At 30.6% G+C, this 26566-nt stretch overlaps 1 protein-coding gene and 1 long non-coding RNA gene across 4 annotated transcripts in view; one reads left to right on the top strand and one right to left on the bottom strand.

The window, feature by feature from the left end:
- LOC146529819 (phospholipid-transporting ATPase VD) overlaps positions 1 to 26566 on the top strand; it is a 44767-nt gene that overhangs the window by 6125 nt on the left and 12076 nt on the right. Inside the window, exons 2-5 of one of the 3 annotated variants that reach the window (XM_085200600.1) lie at positions 22954 to 23158; positions 23626 to 24444; positions 25447 to 25598; positions 25960 to 26101. In XM_085200600.1, coding sequence (XP_085056726.1) covers positions 22954 to 23158; positions 23626 to 24444; positions 25447 to 25598; positions 25960 to 26101 — 1318 coding nt within the window. Of the gene's footprint in view, positions 1 to 22953; positions 23159 to 23622; positions 24445 to 25446; positions 25599 to 25959; positions 26102 to 26566 lie in introns of all 3 variants that reach the window. The other 2 variants (XM_085200601.1, XM_085200599.1) reach the window with 2 other exon arrangements.
- On the bottom strand, positions 24917 to 26002 carry LOC146529820 (uncharacterized). Its single transcript, XR_014878924.1, has 2 exons — positions 25861 to 26002; positions 24917 to 25581 (listed from the first exon to the last, which is right to left on the bottom strand). It is a non-coding gene; the product is annotated as an uncharacterized LOC146529820 (long non-coding RNA).

Here is a 26566-nt window from a genome sequence, read left to right as displayed (position 1 = left end):
CCTTGTTATTGTATTAATAATTCAACGCATTAGTGTTTGATAGTGATGTCAAAAAGTCACGGAACGAAAGCAAATGTTCAACCTCGATATTGGTTTTACTATTGTATCAGGCAGGTGTGGAGTGATCGAAGCTCTTCAAATATTTCATAAGTAGGCCTGTAAACAGAGTTTACCTCCATTATGCAACGTTCACTCTTCACTGCTAGCTACTTGAACATTCTATTTAAGGATTAATTTGTGATCTTGGTTGTAATTACGAAGGATCTTTAGTTTTAATTAAAACACTAATTTAAAAGAATTAGGGTTTACTTGAAAAAAATGGGGAATTGTACAAAAAATATTTAGTATTGCCTTCAAAGGGGAAATCCCCTTATTATATTTATCGTATATTATCTATAATTAATGAATTTTTATATTAATATATTTTCACTATCAAAATATTAATGGAAAAACAAACCTGTATAGATACATACAATTATCATAGTTAAATCCATCAGTTTCTATGAGGACAAACAAGGCACGTTACTTTAACGATAAGTAATTTTCTTTGACCATCAATGGCTTTCATTGATTTGATGTTTCAAGGACGCCCTATAAAGCGCGATGGACACGTTAATTATACGAGTACATACAAAAATCTAATGGTGTTAGGGTCATCCAGCCGTTTCCAATTGTTGTTTTTATTATTCTTACTAAAATGACCTAGTTTATCAAAAAATAAAGTGTATTTTTTTATTGCTTTTCTTTGTATCCCTCATTTAATAGATTAGACAGAGAGAACCTAGTGTTATGATACTCCGTTCCCCAATTTTTAAGACCTTGCGTATTGACTAGCGAAATTCAACGTCGCACTTTGTCTCGTTACTAGAGCGAGGAATACGCATAGTAAGAATAATTCACTCCCCCAATTGTGAATCGAAACCACGACCGTCGTGTTTACAGTCAGAACAGATTTAAAAATTAAATTAATCTTTACCTAATAATAAACATTTCATCTCAAAGTAGATTTACGCTATTGATATATTTGAAACAGGTTATGCAATTTCCACTAAGATAAGTTACTTTTAATTGCCTTCATTAGAGCGTCATTACGTTTTATCTGTCATACGTTGTACCCACTACGTACATAAACGTTAACAAAGAAAATTCTAGTTTAAATACTTGTTTTGATCCATTAATCTTTCTTGATTTTTATTATATTATCTTATTTTTTTGTAATTTATCGCATGTAGCAGGATGGGCAGAGGAAGCCGATTATTAAAATATTTCGCTCCCCACTTTCTGCCGAATCCTAGGGGTATTGCGTGTTGAGTGGCGGAACTCAACGCCGCACTTTTCACAAAATTTTATATTTTCATTTCTTCGACCTATTATTTTCACGAGTGAAAATCGAACCCAAAACCTGTCACTTTAACAGTCACTTCAATAATTTTGATATTGTTGTTTTGTTGCAATATAAAATTTGTTAAATGAGTGTTATGCGCTCTATGTCACGTTTTTATTCAAGGAATTTGTATAATCACGATGACTTGCAAATCAATAATTTGTAATTATCCTTTGAGTAGAGACATAGGAACCTTATATTTTTCTTTCCACCTTATAAAATAGTTACAAATAGTTCCTCTTGAATACTGCTTATTTCAATCAGTTTTAATATTTTTATTGACTAAACCTAAAATATGTAATTGTGTCAATAAAATATAGTTTTTGAATAGCTTAAGATAAAAAAAGATCTTAGAAATTTACCTATACTAAGGTAACTTATTAAGACGAAACAATGACAAATTCCGTTTTTTGTCGGCAAATGCCATGCCGTCGCAGTGCAATGGCATAGATCTGACTGATATCTATTTAAATAATTTTTATTTTACCATTCTGTTAAATTAAGCGTGGTCTGGAGAACAGAAGTTGATGGACCTAATGCCTACTCTGCTACCGCTGCTGCAATTTCTTATTTTTTTTATATATGTAGGTTATATATTTAAACAATTCTTAACACTAAAGCATACTAAATACATAGAGGAAAAAGTAGTTTCATAAATATACGTAATAAACGTCGAGAACGCAGAAAAAAGATGGCCGTGCTATAATCTTATTTACCTGCAATCGGATTAAATCATGATGTAACGTACACAACACAACTCCTTATGTGTCACACAACTAAGTTAACAGTGGGTGCTTATCTAATAGGAATATATTTTTAACTGGTGAATAGAGGGAACCTGAAGGGCGTTCCCTACTTTCCGCCAAATTATCAAGACATTATCGTGTTGATTATCGTAACTCAATGCCGCGCTTTGTTTCTTCAGGAGCGCAGAAATGGAAATACTAATTAACAATATTAATTAATTCCCCCGAGTGGGAATCGAATCCACTAACGTCCCGTTTACAGTGCAAGAGCTTACATACTGTACCACTACGCCTCGGCGGCCTCAATTAAATATTATTTATATGTATTTTTTTTAATGGACAAAGAATAACCAGGGTCAAATCTTGAAATCAGCTTCATTGTTTGAAATTATACAAACATTAAACGTCATGTTTTTTCAAAGTCATAATTTCACATAGAAAGTTATACCTTTGTGGGTCATTTTAGTCTTATATGACTCAGTATTCGTGAGAGACTTTAAATTTTGTCGTGAAAACAAATTCTAAATATAAATACCGTTAAGTTTAATCGTTTCTTAATGAATAATTATTTTTTTGTTAGCATGGAAATTTTTTATTGTTATTTAATTACTATTAAACTTTAAATGGATTATTGCAAAATGATATACGCTTTAGAACTTTTTGGGATAAATTATTAATTTCATATAAAAAAATATATAAATATTATTGAAATATATATGTGTTGGCGTAAAGTGGCTATCAGTTTTTCATCTCACATGCATATCAATAAGAGAGCTGAAAGTGGAAAATAGAGTAACTTATCACTACATTCACTCCGTTCACCCAATAACACCGGAAATATATGTTAAAATAAACACAAATATTATTCCTTGTGCAACTAATAGTATAACAAAGTACGTATGTTTATTTATTGACCAACATACGATTAGTCTGATTCATAAGCTGTCCGTTTGTTTGTTTGTTTACGATGCACGCCAACTCCTTCGAGCACGTCAAATGGCAATAAACAATTTCAATAATAATAGTTTTCTCACGATAACTACATAGGTACTTAGAAAGCTATTTAAATTTAAAAGAAACTGAACGCGCTACTAATATATTCATTATTGTTTAACATATAATAATTAAGACTTATTCAACCAATTATGTAATTATACTTAGAATATTTAAATATTGTTCTTATATGTTAACTATACTGCATTCGCAGAAAGAATTAACTAAGCTTAATCATTCTGTATTTTCTACTTTGAGAGACATTGGGCACTGTGTAGCCAAACTCAATGCCAGGCGTTTCTTTACTAAAAAAACATATATAAAGTATTGTAAACATGAATTTGAATCTACGATAACCGTTCACCCGGGCACGTTTCAGCCGTAACGAAATCATAACATAGAGGCTGTCGTGGCGCAGCGGCACAAGGGTGTGACTGTAACGCGACGGTTATGAGTTCGATTCGCACTCGAGGAAGTGAAATATTTATTTACGTTTATATTTCCATTTCTTCGCATTGGTGTCGAGTTCTTCCAGTCAACACGCAATGCCTCCAGAATTCAGCAGAAAGTGGGGAACGAAGTGTCTTACCACTAGGTTCCCCCTCTGCCTACTCTACTATGTGCGGGATACAGCGTGAAGCTGATTTAATGTTTATTTTTTATTATATGTATCGGTTGTCAATAAAAACTTTGTAAGAATAACAATTTAGGCACGTATAACAAGTAAACACCACTTATAGTGAACGCAATTCGTTCGTTTACATCACGTATCACATTGGCCGTTTTACGATACGTTTTCACGACCAAACGAGGTGGTTGGCTCTGTTCAGTGGAGATTTCCAGTAATAAACAGCGCCGGGGTAGGGTAGTTCAAGTTAGGTATATTGCTTGCACAATATAAAATACCAACGTCGTAAAAGCTTCAAGGATAAAGTACTAATTTATATTTAGCTTACCAGGAAATTTGAATTTAATATACTAAGTTTAATTAGTATAGTAGCTACTGATACTATATGTTTTTATTAATATTAAAATGTGTTTGTCATTAAGGAATTTCGCGTGTACAATGTTATTAATTAATTAATTAATTCATGCGGCGAATAATTTTGTTTCGTTCCGTTTCATTCAACATGCATTAATATCTTAATATTGAGGCGGAAAGCTAAAAACAGAGTGTCTGGACACTAGACCACTACTTCTCTCTTCTTATTCTTTTATATTTAGTGTTCGTGTAACTGTATGACGTATCGTACTTTAGAACGATTTAATTTAGAAATTATTTTATATATTTTGTTTTATTTTTCTGTGCTATATCTGTAGTATTATTATTGGTTATAAATGTCCATTTAACGATTATTCTACAGGGCTATTATAATTATAATAATGTGGCCCTATATCTAGAATAGGTGACCTTCATCTGCCTTACCCTTGTGTAATGTACAGTGTATTGCACTAGATAATAAAGCTTATAATACATATTTGTTTATATCAAAAATATAATTAATATGAACCAGTTAATCATTAATATTAATGATATTTTGGATAAATGATATATTTAATATAGGTTAATGAGTAATATCATAATTATTTTAATTTGATTTTCTTTACAGTTTTATAAATATTTAATACTCAAAAATCGTATATAGTAAAAGCAACTTTCATTCAGTAAATAATATAATAGAAAGACGATACCGTCAGCCCGGTTAAGCCCTACAAATTACAAACAAAGTAAAGTGAAAGCGAATCGCAATCCCTCACAAACTGTTCTAATGTAGTCCGCGCGATATATTTCCATTGAGGTCGCTATGTTATTATGCTGTACTGTGTCGCACGCGCAGATATTAAGGAAACCGGGTCTTGGGCGTGCAGCGAATTCAGTACGGATCCGGTCGACGACAGATGGAGATTAAAATCGTAAATGTATTTGTTTTGCAGGTTTTTTAAATTTAATTAGACCTTATGGTTACCTAAAAGTAAATGAAACAATATTTTATATTTATAAGTAGACAACGCAGGTGCGTTCGGCGTGGAGATCCTTGGGGGAGGCCTATGTTCAATAGTAGGTGTCGAAAAGCTGATACTAATGATGATGAAGTAGTAGAGGATATCTTTATAGGTCTTTTCTGGTTCTCTTTACCTTTGCCTACCCCACTTATTCTGGGAAGTGCATGAATAATGAATATAATAATAACGGCAAATGTTATAACACTTTTATTAATAAATTTCCCCGTATTATATTAATAATTATCAAAAATTTTACATAATTATAATAGTTTATTTTCGAGTTATATTTAGCATCCTTTTGTATGCGTTAAAGAACAGGAAATAAAGAACAGAAATAAATGGTCATGGCAAGTTTGCACCGTGGTAAAACCAAAGTGGATTCCGCTTAAGGAGAAAATTATACTGTCATCAACATTTTATGATTTTAAATAAAAGTTTATAAAAATTATATCTTTCTGCAAAGTACTTTCATAATTTATAAACCTATAATTTGTTTTCAATGACAGTGTCGTGTATAGATTTGTTTTATTTTTCGTATTCAATACTAAGAATAAACGATTTATTTACAATTAGGACCACTGAGCAGGGGACCCACTTCATATAAAATGTATTGTTCTGCTTAATGAACCATGCCTCACGCTGCAGCTGGTTTCTACGACAAATTACAAACACTTGTGCAAATTTAACTCAGGTATTTACCGATACTTAAAAAAATATCGATAATAAATATAGTTAGAATAAAATTATAGTTTGTTGTAAGTGTCACAGTTTGCTTTGCGAGACTTAAGCTGAGCTTTACATTTGTGTGAGTAATTATTAAAGTGGAGCCAAAATGAAACTTTTCAAAATAAGGTTTATTATTAGAAAATCAATTAATAATAAAAATCTGTATAAACCAGCTTAGGCCAAGCAACTACAAGTGACCTTACACCTACACTATACTCGTACATATATACTCACACAAATACAAAGCTCAGCTTAGAACTCGCGAAGTACGGACGCATTACGAAGTTAATTATTTGTTTATCATATTATTATATAACTATAATTGAGCTTCGTTAGAACATAGAGGAAAAAATAACCAACTCTATGTATGTACATATCGTAAATTCCTTATACGTTTACGTAATTATGGCTCGCGCCTTTAACGTACTAACGTATGACCTTTTCACGTTTACTAAAATCTTTAATTTAACTATGATATTATAATTATGTTAATGTATGTGTGTTATATTTTTTTTCCATTTTTATTACTAGTTTGACATTGATATTTTACCATACGCCTGACGTAAACACCATCATGATTAGTATACGTCACATCATCACATTTAAAAAGTTATTAAATACTACATATATCATATAATATAATAGTTATTAATAACGCTTACATTAGTTATGTGGAATTGTAAAATCATGTAATTGCATAAATAATATAATTAAAAAAAAATTACTTTCTACGCTACGCTGAATAAAATAATTTATATTTGTATCCGAGGGTACCTTTATATAGGTCAGTAGATCAAGTTAGGATTAAAATAGCAAACGTCTGCATATGGATTTATTTTGTGAAGGGACTGAAATAAACGTCGATTTATGGATTGTAGGTGGCTTAGCTAATGTGAAAGTGTGTGGCAGTCATCCAAATGTGAAATTTAAGCAATAATTCTATTATCGTCTGTCTATATCTCTAACCACAAAATTAACATAAGAAAAAACTCACAACTTTGTGATGCGCAATTATTGTTTACTGAAGACCCAATAAACGCGTACAATACGCGTTACCATAGCAACGTTTATATCACTTTATACAAAAGTGTATATATATATATATATGGTTGTTTGCGTTCTATTTATTTTAGACATTTTAGGTATTATTTTTAAAAATAATAGCATTCTTTACTCCTTTTCAATATTTAAACTACAACTGCGTTATTTCAAACTCCTGTATTGGCACATTTTTTCTAAAAATTTGTTATATTATTATTATATCTTACGTAATTATATAAAAGATTTCCCTTTTTGATTACGCTTGTTTTGTTAAAATTATGATACAAATCTTGACGGAAAAACTTGACAATTACGTAATAGTTAGCAGTCGATGAGATATAAACCTATATTTACCATTTAAGTACCAAAAGCTTTACAACGTTGTCAATTAATATATTTATGAACCAACGAACTGGAACTAAAGCCGACTCAACCAACTTTAATGGAATATTTTTATCTTTTTATAGATTTTTTAGAACTAAATGTGTGGAATATTTTTATTTTATAAGAAGTGTTTAATTTTTTTGTATTCTATATATCTTAATATTTATAAAAAAATGAATTAAATTAACATTTTCAATACTCAATATTGGTCTAGAAAAAAATATCATTGAATAATTATTCTTCTAAATAAATGGTTAAACACGTTCAACAATCCATATAATAGTAGTTGCGGTTTCCACCAGGGTATTATTCATTTTCCATGCGCAAAGGGAAATCTTAACATTAACCCTACAACTAGGTGTAATTTTAGACAAACAGTCGCGGGGTTTCAGTGTTAATTTACCTTATGCGACTACTGAAGCCAACTACTTATAGGCTATTTCAATATTCACATCTGTCGTAGATATTTTTCAAGTTAACATATGTTTTAAGCTATTTTTTTTTAAATTGCGCTTTTTAATATTTATTATATTATTCTTGTTTATTTTCTTCGTCATTTTAATTACAAACAATGAATGTTTCTCGAAATTTCTATTGAAGATAAAACTTTTGCCATAATAGGACGAAAAAAATATATTTTGCCTAAATTATTATTTTTTCCTATAGAATTTAAATGATTTTTTTGTGTGAAACTCCGTGACAAATACTTTTGTTAGAGTAGTATCGATGTTTCCTCATGATGGTTAGTAATATCTGCAGTTCGCTAATTGTTGCCGGACTAAAGCGATAATTGTTTCTAACTGCTCCGCGTTGTTAATCACTTGCTTCATTATACCCTCGACCGCTGCTAAGGTTTTGCCAATATACTATGTTATATTATATTGTACATATAGATTATATAAATATATTTATATATTTTTGCCCTATTTCTTTGTTTTTATAGTATAAGAAATGTTTCTGACGTTTCCACTGCCGCTATCTCTGCCAAGGTATAGAGTTGTTTAAATAAATAATATAAAAATTATTTTAAACCATAGCGATAACATAACTTTTTAAAAAAGTTAGTTGTACTTACTTCAAGGGCGCATGTGTTATTTTAATATACTTGTTTTTGATTTTTTATATTACATCTTTGTTTTTTTAAATCGTGTTTAAATTTTGATTTTATACGAATTTCATATGTTGCCCTATTTATATACAAATATATGATTATACATCTAAATAGTATTTGTGCATTTCAAAAATATATATTATAGTGTTTGAATCTCTAAGTATTACCTTAAAAAATCAACGTCAAAAAATCGTTTCCTTAATAGTGACCTTTACATTGACTCTATAACATAGATGTAAGTACAAATATGTATAAAGAGTATTTTAAACTATAACTTCCTATATTGTTCTACATGATTGATTTATTCCAATACACTATAGTATATGTACAGTTTACCTTTTATAATTGTTCATTTGAAACACTGACGCTGCCAGTCTACCTTTATACTTAATAGGTCAGTCGTGACTGGATATAAAACAAATCTTGTGATTGTTTATAGATTTGATCGGAGTCGGATTTAAATAGCGCAGCGAATTGTGTAGCGGCAACTTTTGTACAGTATTTATTTTAGTTTTTATCGAAACTATTTTTTTTTTATCGGCTTCAGTAGGCAGAGGGAACCTAGTGTTAAGGCACCCCGTTCCTCACTTTTCGTTGAATTTTGGGGGCAATTATTGTGGCGGAACTCTGGACACCAAAGTGAAGAAATGGAAATATAAATTTAAATAAATAGGTATTTTATTTCATCGAGTAAGGATCGAACCTACAACCTTTCGCGTTTATAGTCACACTTTGTGCCCCTGCACTACGACTGGCCTCCACTATATATTTTTTAATGATTTTTCCTTGTTATTAATTTCCTTGTTTTCTATTATATTATACAAAACGAAGTAAAAACAATGTTATAGAACATTTTACAGTATTAACGATCTGTCTTGATTTTCTTTTCAGTCATTTTTATTGTTTGTTATAAATATTATGAAAATATGTGTGCATGTAGAATAGTCGACCCTCAGTATGTGTATTTGTCCTTCTTTTAGATTACATTTTTTTTAATATATTCGATGGCGTGCCCATATATAATTAATCCTTGCATTGTGTATACACGTAATATGTGGTAATGAATTTTATCAAGAGCAGGGTCAATATATCTAGAAGGCTAGCGCTCCTTTATAAATAATCAGCATTTTTATATTCTAGTAAAATTTTATTATAATGAAAATAACAATAATTAAGTACACTAATTATACATTAATTATCTTCAAAATTTAAATGTTCCCTTTGAAAACTTCTGTAATAAAGCTAATATGATAAGGTTATTTTTTTTTAAAATTACAAAATATATTTGTCCTCTATGTTGTTTCAATATCATTTGAGCGCACAACTTGATTCTTGATAAAATGGAGACCTCTAAATAATTTATAAAAAATTGTTAATTAAGGTCTTTCGAATTTATTTTTTGTTTTAGTGTATAATTTAAAAAGTAAAGTTTTTTTGCTTATATGAATGTGGCTTTTAAAACATTTTAAGCATTGATCAAATATCTTAAGATATACAAGTAAACAATACTACTAGGTACTTAGGTATTACATTATTTTTCATTCTCATCTACTCTTGGGTCGTCTCCAATCTGTGCCAATTAGGAAGTCAATTGCGCTTATGCGTATCACTAAACGGAATATTATGTTACTGTTCCGTATGAAAAATAATCCAATATTTTATTGTTTAATTGTGTATATTTTATTATATGGCATTTTCGTTAAAATGTATGAATATATGTGTGAATATCTTTTATAATTTGTATCCATGTTATTAGGTATGAAATCCTCTAGAATTCGGCGGAAAGTAGGGAGCGGAGTGTCTTAACATTTAGGCTCTCTCTGCTTACCCTTCTACATGCGGGATACAGCGTGAAGCTGAAATCATTTTTTTTATGTATATGAGATTTATATACCTACCTAAGACAAAATTTAAAATAGTCGTTTATCGAGTAATTTGTAGGTAGGTATATAAGACTTTTATGTATTTACAAATTTACAAAAGCAGACACTACCTATAAAACTTTATATCTGCAGTATTTGGCAAAACTAAACTTAGCGGCAAGGTAATGTTAATTTATAAACGCTAACGTCGCGGTTGCACGGAATACTAAAAAGTTTTTATTATACCTAGTAGTAAATTAATGATATATAGGTGGACAAGTGACTAGCAGACGCTACATTTAATATACTGAATCGTCTCCGAAGGTCTTTTCTGGCCAATGCATGGAAACTAATAAGCGCTTCATCATTTCTTGTATCAATATGATTTAATATCATAGGTATTGGTTACACGTTCCAGCAAAACGGTTGCCAATTGTTTTGCCGCAATGACCTTTGAAATTTGTTCTGTTTTTAGAGTAAAGTTATGAAGTAAATTGCATTATGACGTGTTCTCAGGTTTGGCTGGTCTCCAATTTGAGAGATCTTTTTGCTGCATTAAAAATGTAGAAAGTCATTTATCATTAAATCATTTTTTTTTGTTTTATTATATTTTGATATTATGTAAAAATGAAAAGTATTCATTTATTAATCCTTAATAAATCTTTCTCTTTTTTTTCATAATTAATTCGCGACTGTCAAAACAGTGGAAGTTACGTAACGTTTATGATTGAGCTAAAATATTATTTTAATTTATCGCCTATTTTATAGAGACCGGGGTATAAATTGACGCAATGTAAATATAACGGAAACATGCAGCAGGATGCATCTGCAATAGCCGATAGACGGGTGTCGCTATTCGCTTAGAAAACTAGTTGTTAGTTCTGACAACTGAAGGTCGATGGAGTATATCTTGCCAATGATTTACAGTTTTCAATTTAACCTTATCGTAAAATATAGACGAATAGTATAGCGTTTTGCGGTTCTGAATAGGCTTTTGTATTGGTATCTCCAGTTTGTACTGGTCGCTCGAGGACACGCCGATCACTTCCTACTGTTGCGCGACAGTTGTTGATTGTCCTAGACCTCTTATCTCTAAGTGATTTATCTTACTTTTAATCAGATACTATTCTTAAACGCTTACCGGATGTTATGCCAATATGCTTTTTTTTTGTTGGTAATAATTGAGTGGTTTCTTTGAAAGTAAAATCGATTATTTATAGTATTTTATTAATAACTAATTAAACAATACAAAATATTGTTACAATTTTGATTGTAATAAAAAAATAATATAAGTGTTTTTGTATTACCTTTATGTAGTATGCTGCACATAGCAGTGTAGGCAGAGGTAATCTAGTGATAAGACTCCCCGTTCCCTTTAAGACACTTCTGTTCCCCGATTTCCGCAGAATTCTCGAAGCCTTGCGTGTTGTCTGGCGGAACTCTAAGCCTTGTTACCAAAGCGAGATAATGAAATATTAAATATTTCATTCACCTGAGTAGAAATAGAACCCAGAACCATCGACCATACAGTCCTATGTTTATGCCAATTAGATTTATTTTATTTCAAATTAAAAACTATTACCTACTTATAAATTGATCAATTTATAAGTAATATTTTTTTAAAAAACACCAAGAAATCGTTGGTTGGTTACTAAAAACATAAAGTATTTTCTTCTTAGAAAGTAATAATGTGTTCGTGGGAGTAAGTCGACCACGTCAAACTCGGTGACGTCATCTTGTATTTACATAAATGGATTGCTTAATTTATGCTGTTAGGTTTTAGACTGTTCTTTATTATGTAAATATTGTATATGTAAAAGAAAAAATCATCGTTGGGAGGAGGAATTTTAGTTGCTATTTGTATTTTCCTTTACTATAGGTAGATAAGTACTATAAAGTCAAATTTTATAGAAAATCATTTTTTAATTCTCTTCTTTCTATTTTTTAAAAATCTCTTTCGTAAATGACAAATAAATAATAACTTTTCGTTCTTCCTAATTCATTTTGGTATATTTGCAGTTTTTCGCAGACGAAATTTCACTACTTAATTTTCCTGTTAATACCTGTTGCATTAAATTTATGTACTTTGGAACTTCCCTTACTATTTCATAAAACTTAACTCGATCAGTTGCAAGCTAGTGACTCATAATGTTAGTGTGGCCTTTGTAAATGGCTTCCCCACAAAACTGTCGAGCTACGAGTTTACTTGTTACGTTTATTTGCGAAAAAAATTGCCATTCCATTAAATGTGCACTTGACGGACTTACTTTCTAGTCTAGTTAATTAATTATTTTAAATCAATGACCGCCGCGTTAGTTCAATGCTAAGCTTGTATCTAGGTAAAGAAAGGTCCTGGAAAAGATTTAAATTCTCGATTTACATAAGTGATTATAAGTGGTCGGCAGAGCCACATGCGTGTGTAAACGCGGCAGGTTATGAAATATCATTTCATTTCATTCTGTCTGTCGAAGCACACACGGCGTTGAATTTCGCGAATTTTCGAAATCTTTAAAACGTATTTTCATAGTTTAAAATATATATTAATATGCAATTTTTGTTAGCAGTTTACTATGTTGGTTTCTACAGATAGCTGTACCTTTCGTTACTTTTTTCTTACTTACCGATAACAAATCTAGCTTAAATGGTAACGTACTATTTCATGGAAACACTTATCTTTCCACTGAAAACGTATGTTAAACTAAAACAATATATATATTTTTGCAACTAACTACTGACATAATTTCATACTGTACATAATTTAACTGATATTGACATACGAGTATACCGCGCATGAGTTTCTCCGCACGCGCCTTATAGAAAGCGAATAATAACGGTAGTGCTACTACGTGACTATTTCTTATTATCGATAAGCCATGGTTAAAGTATACTAATAAATAGCTAAATTCCTTAAATAACTTAAACAATTGTGGCATATGTACGCATATGTAACGTAATGTCTTAAATGTACTGTCTTAGTAACGTAATGTCTTAAATGTATTCTGGTAATAGATTGTAGGTACAAGTAATCTAACTCATACTTGAAAATATTAAATGTTTCATTTCTTCCAGTGTAAACCGAACCCACTACCGTCGCGTTTACTGACAAATGCTTCTACATCTTCGCCACCACGGCCTCACTAATTAAGTTATGAAAAATTATTTTATAAATATTATGAATACTCCTTTTATAAAATAGAAAATCGATCGTTTATTATCTGTGTACACTATACAGTAATCTCACCTGATATAAAGTAGAGCACTTAACATTATTGTTATCATGACTTTTAACTGTGTTTAACTGCGTTCTCGATTTGCTATCTATTTAAAATTCTGCGAGACTGTAATTTTGCTCATAGAAGAGAGGCAAATATGTTATAGGTATATTGACTATATAAGATATATTGAAGCAAATTTGTTCTTACCGACTTGACAGTACGAGGGTAACTACCATTTAAAACAAGTTAGTAACTATATGTTTAACCGATTAGGTTAATCTTATTTAATGGTTTTTTAACTAAATACGTGACAGTGCAGGTAAGTGTTTTTTTTTATTTCCACTGTCACGTATCTTGTATGAAGGCAATGAAAAGCAAAGATCGTTCAGAAACAGCTTAACCGATTTATTTGCAGTTTCCACTATTGTATTTTGGCAAGCTCCCCTAAACATTTAGTGGTTGTTTAATTTCTATATAACAATCACCAAATGATACTATTTTAAAGAATATGGTTTGACAAAATTAAGTTACTATTCAATATAAGTATCAATATTGTTTTAAATGATATTATTAATAGGAAATGAAGGTAATGCAGATTAGTTAATTAATAATTACGTAGTTCAAGCGGACGAAGCTACGAGCGGGTCGCTAGTATTATATAAATATAAAATTTGAACCTACTAATAATCCCGCGGTATCCCCGTGAATCCCGGTATTATCGGAATTACTAATGTAGTTTATATTTGTACTTCATAGAAGGTAGGTGGTAGCTATTAAAGTTCAATATATCGTTATGAGTTGTGTATCGATATACATATACATACATAATGGTTTCATTAATTAGAACTAAAAATAAGACGTATTAGCTTTAATAGCTCGCTGTTACTATGATTGATACACTGTTTTATGCCTGCCCCTTTGTTTGACTTTAGTTAGTGTTGTTTAAAAGCAGTTTAGCTTTTAGATACAATTAAATTGATTTAAGTAATTTGTTTAAGTTAAACGGACAGTACTTATATATATATATAGAAAACTATTTATGTTGTAATAATTACACCTTATTATTATATTTATTTATTAGATTATATTATTAAAATAGTTATTAAAAAGCGAGTAAGCTAATGTTATTAGATCAAACCCTTATCAGAGAAATGTTTATATTTTAGAAATTGGCGTCCATTACTAAATGTGTAAAAAATAAGAAATATACATAAAAATATGAGATATATGAGATACTTTCTATGAGTGTTTATAAGTTAATGTTCCGTTAAAACAGTTAGTTGCAGGAAAGATAATATATATGATGCACACCTTAGGCTAAACAGTAAACTAGAACAACTCAAGCAATTCCTTAGTCATGTAATGGATATTTCTATTTAATATAGTTGATTGGTATTTCGTTTCGTTGGTACATCACTTATTTAATTATATCTTTTCTCAATATGGCCCATCTTTTTCTTAACCAACTTGAACAAAAACTTTTGAATGCAATTTCTTAACACCGGTATCTGTAGGTGGTATTGCAATTTATATAGAAATCCAATCCATCCATTTTTTGTACTATACTAGATATACTAGGCCAATCTTGCAAATAACATAACTATTAACACGTCAAAAAACATAACGAATTCAATATTATTTTGTGATCGTGTCTCTATTTATTAAGTTATTTTAGTATATTATATATTTTTTATGTAAATTTACGGAATTTTCGCATAGTAAATAGAACTAATTACTAGACCCGCGCATTATAACATTCGCACACCACGTAGGTACTGCTTGTTGAACCAAAATGAATAAATAAACCTGGTTATCGGCACCCATAGCCCATACCAAATAATTAATTGAAAAGTTTTTCCTAATATTTATAAATGCAATGTACGTATTAAATAGTCCATGAAACGGCTCGTTTCTACAATGAGTGAAAAATGCAAATAGAAGTGATAATTTATATATCAGAATAACACATAAGTATGCTATTCTATATAATTATTTACTATTTATTAGTAGGTACTTATTATAATTCTTTTTCGTTTCTCTTAATAATTACTCTAGATGATGTATTCTTTCATTTATATGTATATAAATATTTAAAAAGTATATTATGAAAGAAAAAGGCTAAGTTATTGAAATGACACTGACACTCGCATAAAACTGGTTGACATTAATTGAACATTTATACAAGGATAAGCATTTATAAAAGTTACGCTCGATGAGTAATTAATAAAATACGTAAAAACGGTATAGGAAGCTACTAGATTATTTGCAATGTATTGGTCAAACAGAAAAAGTAATCTTTAAGCAATCATTGAATATTATTTATTAAATTACAGTAGAAACTTGATTAAACGGACTAATTGTTGTCGTGCGTTAGTCATTCGTATAATCGAAAGTCCGGATAATCGAATGTATAAAAAAAGCTGAAATGAAATGAAAATCAACGTTTGTTAAGAAATTATTAAGATTTTCCAACATACGATTTATACAAATAAATTATATACACATTTACTTATGTACATACATATAAATTTTCTTAAGTTTCATTGTAGTAGGTTGTATAAAATAATTTTCGCGGTTGATTGTCCGGATAATCGCGAATCCATATTTTATCCATAACTGAGGGCCGGATAATCGAGTTTCTACTGTATTAAAATTATGTCTTAAACAAATAACGTATTTTTTAATTGTTATCATATGTTATGTCTGTACAGCTCTTGAATAGTTTAGTTAATATAGGTTTTACATTGCAATGTAAATCTTTAAATAACAGTTGCTATTTTAAAAATAATACAATTTACTAAATTATAAGTAGTGAAATTAGACATCTAATTATTCCAATTTAGCTTAAAGGTTATTTTATCATCCGACGTGTGCCTATGCTAAATTTAAATTGGCCTAGACTACCTAGGTCACGTTGATTCCGCTCGGATGAAATATGAGGAAGAAACACTAGGTACATACAAACTGAGCGAGGCCAATGTGATAGCTTACGGAAGCGGTGGAGTTGTAAATTTTTGAAAATAAGAATAACAACTCCATCGTGACCGGTGACGTAGTTGTAGCAAATAGTCGATCTGTTTCTAAATAGGTAGGTCTATTTCTAAATGTGGCATTGGGTTCCATTTTACATTAAGCAATGTCGGAAAATTTCGCTGAAAGTATGTAAAAGTGGCTCATGATAAAATTTTCCCTACAAGCCATGCGAAGTGTGGAGATGCATGAAGATTGAAGGCATTGTATTATTGGTACTACATGCCTATCCAACCATTTTACTAATCACAATTTCAGTTTACATGACGTTTATTGATAATGCATAAATAAATTATCTTATATTCCATTAACCTATTAATCTTCAATTACACATATAAAATTTAGAAAAATTACATCAGCTTCACGCTGTATCCCGCACACAGAGGGAACGTAGCGTTAAGACACTCCGTTCCGCACTTTCTTGCAATGCAATGTCCGGAATAAAAGAATTGATATTTAGATATTTTTTATATAGCATTTCTTTTATTGATTTTAAATATAGTTTACTTATAATAAACTTTATTTTTAATTTTTTCTTTCTGGTTCCAGTTTTATAATTATTCACACAAATGCAAAACTCAGCTTAAGCTTCGCGAACTGTATATTTGTTTAGGAAATCGCGTAAGAAATTGTTGCAAACATTGACCAGGAGCATCGCAGAATGTTATATGTTTAGGGTATTGTTTATTTGAATACTGTATAATAATATTAACAGCAATAAATTGTATTATTTGGCACTCGTCGATTTATTTTTTATAAAAATATCTTTCTTAAGTTGATTTAATTCTATTAGAACGTCCTTAAAATAATTTTGTAAATAAATCAAGTAAGAACGGTCTTTGGTCATGTATTCCATTTTGATTCCAACTAAAAGTTTATCTTTATCTATATTAACTTTAAAAAACCTTACGTTTAGTTTCAGTGGCAAGCAATTTTTTTATAGGTAAGTACTTAGGCCAGAGACGGAAATCGAATTGACTATGACCATATTATTTCTGTATAAGCGTTAATCGACTCAACCCGCAATGTTTCTAAAAACTAGACCTATTTAGACCTGGCCTGGCAATAATAAATAAAATATTATGAAATTCATTTATATTTCGAAACAAACTATATAAGCGTGTCATATTGTTGTTATTGTTCCGTTTTCAACGTGCTAATACAAGATGAAACTAAAATTCATCATTATGTAAATTATTCACAGTTGTTCTGCCGAAACCAGCTACTATTATCTTGCCATTTTTATTGTAGTGGTTAAAATCTACGAATTAGCTTTACCCTGTATAGTTATCACGCGGTAGGCAGAGGGAACCTAGTGTTAAGACATCCGAATTCTGGAGGCATTACGTGTTGAGTGGCAGAACTCAACGCCGCGCTTTGCCTCGACACCAGAGCGAAGAAATGGAAATATAAACGTAAATAAATATTTCACTAAATCGTAAATCTGGGAATCGAAGTTTTTTATTTGAAATAAAGTAGCAGCTTTGGTTGGAACGATAAAAATGTTATTGTACACTTGTTAATGGTATGTAATTAAACGTTTCACGTGACGTTAGGTAGGTTGTACGTACGTTCTTTTGTTTTAAAAGTATGTAGGTGATTTACGTTCTATAATGAAACTTTATGTTCAAAATGTGTTTTTTTTTGTATTCTAAGTGTTGTTATCATAACATATTTAAATTATTTGTATATTATCCAATCAGTCCAAATTTAGTCATGTTTTTTTTTAATGTGGACTATACTCAGTTATATTTTGAAGGTTAATTGCGAAACATATGATGACAAATCAATAAATTCTGTTCATATTCTAAGTGTGATGTCCAAAGGAGCTAGTCGACCTGAGTAGTAAGGCCGATAGTGAATGTGGTGGCCTTCACATTGCACGCGCTGACCAAGATTTATGCTGATGTAACGCGCCCAGCGGCACACTGACCGAGGACCGAGGGTATTAGTCGTGCCACCTAAATACTAACTACGAGAGAAAGTTTGCAACGCACTTATTGTGTTTTCTGGTGACAAGATCAGAACCATGTGCCTGTTGTTTGGTCAGAATACACACTTCAAGCATGCTGTTTTCACTAAATATTTAACATACTTAACGATTATTTGTTTAGTGCATTTATAAAGCCAAAAAGTTAATTTATTCATTGAAAATTTTCGAATATAATCTCAACGTTAGAAACTGAATGACAAATTTTAATAATAATAAGTGGATAATTCGAAATTAATATAAAAAGGAAGTTACACATATATATTAAATATTTGAGTTATCATATTTATCATTACAGCAAAATGATTAAATTATGAAATAAAAAGATATCAAAGATAATCTCAGCTTACAGAAGTAATGTTTTAAACAAAGAGAAAGAAAGAAGATGACATCTGTGATACGAAAGATATTTTACTTTTGTGCTGTACCTATTATTTCTATACTATTTTAATGTTTGTTATCATATATTAATACTTATTATAATATAGTAAAGTGATACCATATTCTGTTTATATATTATCGATATATGGAACCACCATTGAGGTCAAAACATTAAACTTCACTTCTAATTACCACGGAAACCTTCCATCCCACGCTTTCTATTGACATTGCGGCGGTGACCAAAATCGTCAATGACTCATCATATATCCACTATAGACATTTAGTTGTTTTTCATTAACTTTTCTGATAATATTTTTTAATTAACCTAAGTCCATAACATTGTAAGTCTGACTCATCAGCAATAATGGAAGCTCAGAAATTAGATCATAGAGTACCAATGCCACCGATCTGAGACAATGTTCTCATAAAAACAAGAAACGGACGCTTTTCATCAGTATTCTTACACATAGGCACAAAATTAAGAGTAATAGTTTGTAGTCCAATGTAGTTTTAATTTCTAAATGTTTTTTTACACACTGTTCTGTGTATTGTTACATTTTAAGTTCAATTACGTTAATAAAATATGTTTAATATAATTATTTTTATTACGTATAAATAAACCACATTTACTCATAATAAATGTCTAATATTTAAGATATCTTTTTACATAGCCATTAATATTTTATTAATCCATTTTAATAAATTTTGTATTTTTCTTTAAAAATCACTTTTATACTTTTCACAATAATTGTCTAACTAAACAATAGTAAAAGAGAAATGAAAGCAAACTAAGACAATATACCAAAAATTCCCACGTAACTGTAACACGTAATTGATATTCACTTTCTATTTCACTTTAACCGTTATAACCGAGAAATATCGATCAATTAGATATAGGATTGTATTTCAATCAAAAAAACATTTAGCTTACGCGAAAAATATTAAAATTTCTATGAATTTTCAAGGCTTTTTTTACACAATTTTCATTAATGTATATTGGTCCTTACAGCCTCTCCTCTCATTCTCACTCCTCTCCTTTCAGACATTTAATAATTTATTAAATTTTTATACAACTTACTTAATTGAAGTATCTGAAGTTATGACCTATTATAATTAAAAAATAATAATATTGAAAATTGCCTATTTCCCTTGTTTTTTTTTTTGTTTTGCTGAAAATATTTAGGTATTTCATTAAAATTTAAAGTTTGTTGCAATTAAGTTTGTACAATCATATTTTTTACCAAAGAAATAACTTTTTTTTTAGAAACTACCTATATAAAGTAAGATATTTTTGGATTGTGATAAAATATATAGTCAGTAAACTAATAATAGATTTTACAAAAGATAAATAAAGCAAAGATATTTGTAGCGCAGTGGAACGACTTCGTACTGTAAATATGATATTTAAAGATTCCATACTGAGGCATTATATTGTTAGATTAGTATTTCTCAAATATTCTGTCTAAAATTTAGGCAAAAAAATAATATTGGGGTATCTTGTGACTGGATCCTGTAGGCTTTTCTTGCTCTCTTTAGAGAGTTTCCATATATATTTACCTTATATAGTCTTTTTCCTACAGTAAATGCATGTATGTAAATAAAGAACCTCCGGACTAGCATTGAATGATCCACAAACAAATGCAGAGCCAAGTATATTTTCGATTGATATGTGAATATAGATTATGCTTTTACAGATCAAATCGACGATTGACCGTGATGATGTTACCATTACGTGATGAAACAACGTGTTCGCTGTTTAGTAACGTTACTTTATCTCTTATCGATAACCCACTTTTACATTTATCACGTATATAAAATCTGTAAAGATATCTTTTTCAATCCTTTAATAAGTGCATTAGCGAGGATATCACGATGAGAATGAAGAATAGCGTGCTCAGCTGGTTTGGGCACGTCAAACAAATGAGTGATGAAAGAATGGCAAAAAAGATTTATGATGTAAAAGTGAGTGGTCAGAGAGGTAGGGGGAGACCTCGGTTGATCTTCCAAAACACAGTATTAAAGATACAGGAGGAAGGTCACGCAAAAAGCATGAGGACCCCCCGGAGGGCATGTATGAAGAGCGTTCCGTTTTCTCTGACTACCCCGCTAGGGATAAAGCGTGAAGCTATATATGTATATTATCCAGAATGATATCTGGACTAGCGGCCCTCCAGGCTTCGCCCGCTTGAACTATACGAATATTTAATTAAGTGTATTTATCAAAGAGTTATCTATGGGTTTATTCCCTAAATACATGGTATTTTGAATAGTATGGATTTTTATTTGATTTTCCTCGCAAAAGATGTCTACTAGGATATATAAATAGTTATTGTTTCATATCTATCTACATAGGCGGCACTTATCTACCCTATGCTCGACTATCACAGTATTTATCTGCGGAGATCCCGATCCTGTGGGAATTGCGGGATAAAAAGTAGCCTTTATGTAGCTCAACAACCCCCACTTATATTAAACCACTAATCCTATTATATTTTACAATGTACATCGTACACGCTTGAAATATGAAGCATTTGAAGCAAAAATTCTAAGATTTCGCATGAATATATGAATTTTGTAGACAATGGACAATGAATTATAAATTAGTAATGTTAATAGGTTAAGGCTCTTTGGTCATAATACTGCAATTTGCATTTCTGTAAGATGTGCAGTAATATTTCCATACGTGATGTATTTTTAGGATTTGCATGTTTCAAAGAAATTTATTTTATAAGATTTCAATTATGGATACGTAATAGTAAATTACTTTGTAAAAGTGGTAAATTAAAGATATAACCCATGTGGGTACTTCCCCACGTGGTGAAGTACTTAAGTGGTATTTAAAACCACCCCCTTTGGACCCCCTTTTGGCCCAAGGCTCGATTAAATTAAGTTTCCACTGTATTTGATTGTCATATCCAAATTAAGTAAGCAATAACAAAGAATCAGTGAAAGCACAGTTTCTTACAATGACTGTTAAACGCTTTCTTTTTGCCTTACCTTTGTTACCTGTTGCTCTGTCGTGACCCCTTATTGGAACGATGAATGGATTCTTGATATCTTTAATGCTATAGCTTGGAGTGCTGTGCTTATCTGTTTTATAATTTGTTTCCACATTTTCTTATGTTTGCAGGATATGTTGCTTTTTCTTATACTAATAGATAGTTTTCTAAAAGATAATAAATCTCCCAACTCTATAATAATTAGTATAAAAAGGAAACATAAAAATATTCCACTACGCGAAAGGATTTAAAATTTACTGCTATTGCATTTTGATTTTTTTTTATATAATGCTTTATTTGTCACGTTGGGCATTTACTTAAGACATGTGTATTTTTTTATTTTAAAAAATGTAATATTAAAATACTTTTGTATTTACTACTGAAGTTTACAGACTTAATGTAAAGTATCAGTTATTCATTTATAATTACTATTATAATTATCTGGGAAATGTATACACGTTACAATTGAATTTTGTTATAACGACAAAGACTGCATTGAGGCCAAGACCGCGAGATTTACAGCCATACACAAGTTATCACTTTTGGTAACGGATTAAAAATATATGACATTAAGCATATCCTTTGTTATTCATTTGTAAGCATATAAAGTGAACTAAAGTTAAATAAATTTAACTTTTAAATTTTAAAAGTTTTCATTAATATTTTCGATTAAATAAACTTTTATTCACTACCTTAGGTTTATTTGAACGCGACTTTGCGGAATAATACATATAAATGGCAGTAAAAATGCTGAGAATCTACATATTAATAATTTAAGAGATTAGTTTGTAAAATGCAATTAATTAGGACGTTGCAATTTTATTCCCTAATTTTTTTTCTTCTTCTATTTTAGGGTAACATAGCCCTAAGCAGACTGCATTTTTTTCTCTTATTGGCCTGTCTAGTCAGGCAATCTTCTTGAAAGCCCTCGGGAACCGGAGAACAAAAGACCTTATATGAACTTTAATACGCAAATACCGTAGCAGAGCTACTTTAGAGTAAAACCTATATAATAACATACAATAACAATTTCGCGATTTTTTTTAGTTATCAAATAAATTTAATAAATAAAATTTTCATTTTACAGATCAGTTGAAAGGTACGTGCGGGTAAAATGGAGAGACGTCCGCGTAGGAGATTTAGTCCATCTTTCAAACAACGAGGCAGTACCGGCAGATATGGTGTTGTTACATTCCTCAAACCCTTTGGGGATTTGCTATTTAGACACGTGCAATCTCGACGGTGAAACTAATTTGAAACAACGAGTTGTGGCACCGGGATTTAAAGAAAAAGTAAGTTGTTCATAGCAATGCGTAACTTTATATCTTTTTTTAAATCTTTTAAATAATATACTTATGTTACTTTTATAACAGAGTTTTTGAATTAAAGTTAAAATGGCATATACAAAAGTTTTTATTTTAGTATTTGTAACCAGGCTAGAAATTAAATAAGTCCGGTAATTTTGTCCAAAATGTAGTTCATTAACTAGTTACTCAGTGAACTGTTACCTCGCTTTGTGTTTAACCTCAATTTCCTATCGAGCTTCTTGCATAATTCGATGGGCACGGTTACTATAGAATTACTAGCTATCACAACAATCACTACAATCATTACTGTGACTGAATTGTGAAAACACTTTCACTGAAATTAGCATCTTCGGAAACTGTGACAATAACGTGACAATATCTATTAAGTATTCTTGTTTTCCTACTTCTTTACCAGTCAATTTATAAATATTTTATTTTTTTCATTTCAGCAGCTAGAATTTTCACCAATGAAGTTCAGAAGTTCTGTAGAAGTTGAACGGCCATCTACCAAAATTTATAGGTTTACTGGAACTATTTCTCATCCGAACGGTGGTCGTGTGTCTCTGAATTCAGAAAATCTTTTACTGAGAGAGTGCACTATAAAAAACACGGATTACGTAGAAGGCATCGTTGTTTATGCTGGCCACGAGACCAAAGCAATGCTTAATAATGGCGGACCAAGATATAAATGTTCTAAGTTGGAAAGGAAAATGAACACAGACGTCATATGGTGTGTTCTGGTACTGCTTTTTCTATGTTGTGCAGGAGCAGTTGGTTGTAAAGTATGGTTTGATAGATACAGTCCTCTCCTCTACAAATACACGCCGTTCATTCCCCATGCAGACAAACCGGCATATGAAGGGCTACTTATATTTTGGACCTACATAATAGTATTACAAGTAATGATACCAGTTTCTTTATATGTTACCATTGAAATGACGAAGCTCTTGCAAGTATATCATATCCACCAGGATATAGAAATGTACGACTCAGTGACGAACACGAGAACAGAGTGTCGGGCGTTGAATATAACAGAGGAATTGGGACAAATCAGTTATCTATTCAGTGATAAAACTGGGACGTTGACGGAAAATAAAATGGTTTTCCGACGATGTACGGTTGGCGGAGTTGATTATGATCATCCTCCTGGGCCAGAGGCGGAGCCTTCTTTGATCCTTCCTCCAATTGTCACACCCATAACGAAAGTGTCTCCGAATAGAAGAATGCTGCAACATATTCTTGATAACAACGATGCTCAACACACTCAAAAGGTACGTACCGAAACTATCTAAATATTATTATTTTTTTATTCCTCAACCGTCATGTGTAAATTTATAGGTACATGTTTAATATTATAAGTTTTTCCTTGATTTTATCTTTTTATATATAAAATATTAACTAAGAAACACTAAGGCTATAAAATCCTATAATTTATTTATTGCACGAATGATAAAATGATGTAGGAATATTTATGAATTGTGACTTCAACAAACATTACCCATCCATGCGCTGCCGAGACGCGCCACCATTTCAATACTGCCGCTATTCATTTACTCGTTTATTGGCATTTTAAACTCAATTTTTGAACATACGCAACCTTCAATGCATTTTTGGATAGCCTTCATGTCATAAAGGAAAAGATTAAACGTTAAGTGCTTATTCGAATTAATTATTAAATAAAGAATACTTAAATGTTTGCTTTAGTCACGGCCAACTACACCAATGATACATAAAAAACCACTATATATTCAGTTCTACTTATTTACTGATAGTAATTATACATTTGTTTATAGAATGTATTCTTTTATCTAACAATAAAAGTTTATATACATTTTTTTTGTAATAATATCTAAAGTTTTACTTTCAAATTTAAAAATTCGTTTTGAAATACACATTTTGAATACATATCGGAAATTATCGTCTGCATGCTAATGTATGTTACTTTCTCCAAGTAATATAACATTTAATATTTATCACTTGAAGTATCAGTTATTTTTATAACACGCTGTCTTTATTGATAGTAAAAACCGGCCAAGTGCGAGTTGGATTCGGTTCCTTACCATCATCTACATAAATACGTGAAAGAAATCGCTTAAATATTTATTTTATTCAGTTTTCTATTATTTATTTGTTATTGGCGTAAAGTACCCTACTTTTCGTCAATACCCTACTTCAGAAGTGTGTGTGCTAATATTAGGTTCCTTGTGCCTACCCTGCTATATGCGAGATACAGCGTGAAGCTAAAATAAAAATAATCTAAATATTTTTATCAGGTAAGGGAGTTTCTTCTGATCCTCGCCGTCTGCAACACCGTGGTAGTCAGCCAGCCTCACGTCGATGCGATGCAGATGTCGGGATCTAGCAGCGAACAGTTCCACTCCCAGAAGAGCTCGCGCTCCAACGGCACGCTACGGTCAAACGACAAGTGAGTTTAGTATTAATTATTGGATTTAATAGTATTAAATAAGTTATTATTGGTTATTAATATGTTATATTTATCTAATTGGCTTTTAGTTAAATAAGCAATTAATAGGAAGAACAAAATAAAATGTTCCGCCGCATTATTATTTGAATAAAAAGATAATTTCAGTATTAAAAGAATAAGTTATTAGTGGATATGTTCTCGTAAAATACTAAATAGAATAGAAGAATTTCAATCAGTCCAATGTTTATATAAAATAAGTTACACTTTTTATTAGATACCATTTTGTTTGGTTTGGTTAAACTCTATTTTTTCCAAATTTAATTACAAAAATAATATCTATATTTGAATGATTGGTTTGGAGGTACGCTAGATTAACTGAGTCCCGGTCCACGACGCCGTCGCCGCCACCCTCCACCACGTCGCCGCTGCGCCTCCGCCTGCCAAGGCTGCTCGGCAGCCGCGAGGAGAGCATCAGCGAGCCTAGTACGTCGGCTGAAATACAGGTATACTTTGATGATTTATTATATTTATGTAGCTATTAACTAAAGAAACTATAAAAACTATTTAACAATATTTCCTTTTGGTTGTCTTTGTTTTCCTTGAAAGGATATGCTATATGTAATAATATGGTATTGACGTGCTAATAATGTTGTAAAATCTTCTTTTAGAAGTTGATAAGTATATCTATAGATGGTGAATAGAAACAAACATACATTTGCAAGTTATTATAACAGTTTTCCTCGTCAATCACAATATGAAGTAAAATATATTCTAATATCATCATTATGTTTTTAAGCATTTATTAGGCATTTTCAGAATAACAATATATAACATGATACACTTCTAACAATGTTTAAAACTCATACATAAATAAACGATCATACTATTCAACGTTGGTTATTTTAAAAAAATATTTAATATATGTAAATTAATTGGTTGTTATAAATGTATTTTGTTTATTGTTATGT

This window comes from Heliconius melpomene, chromosome 17 (assembly GCF_056956725.1).
Source record: "Heliconius melpomene rosina isolate 202511_hmr_F chromosome 17, ASM5695672v1, whole genome shotgun sequence".
NCBI lineage: Eukaryota > Metazoa > Arthropoda > Insecta > Lepidoptera > Nymphalidae > Heliconius > Heliconius melpomene.
Note: the sequence above shows the minus strand (reverse complement) of the source record. Positions and strands in the feature narration are given on the sequence as shown.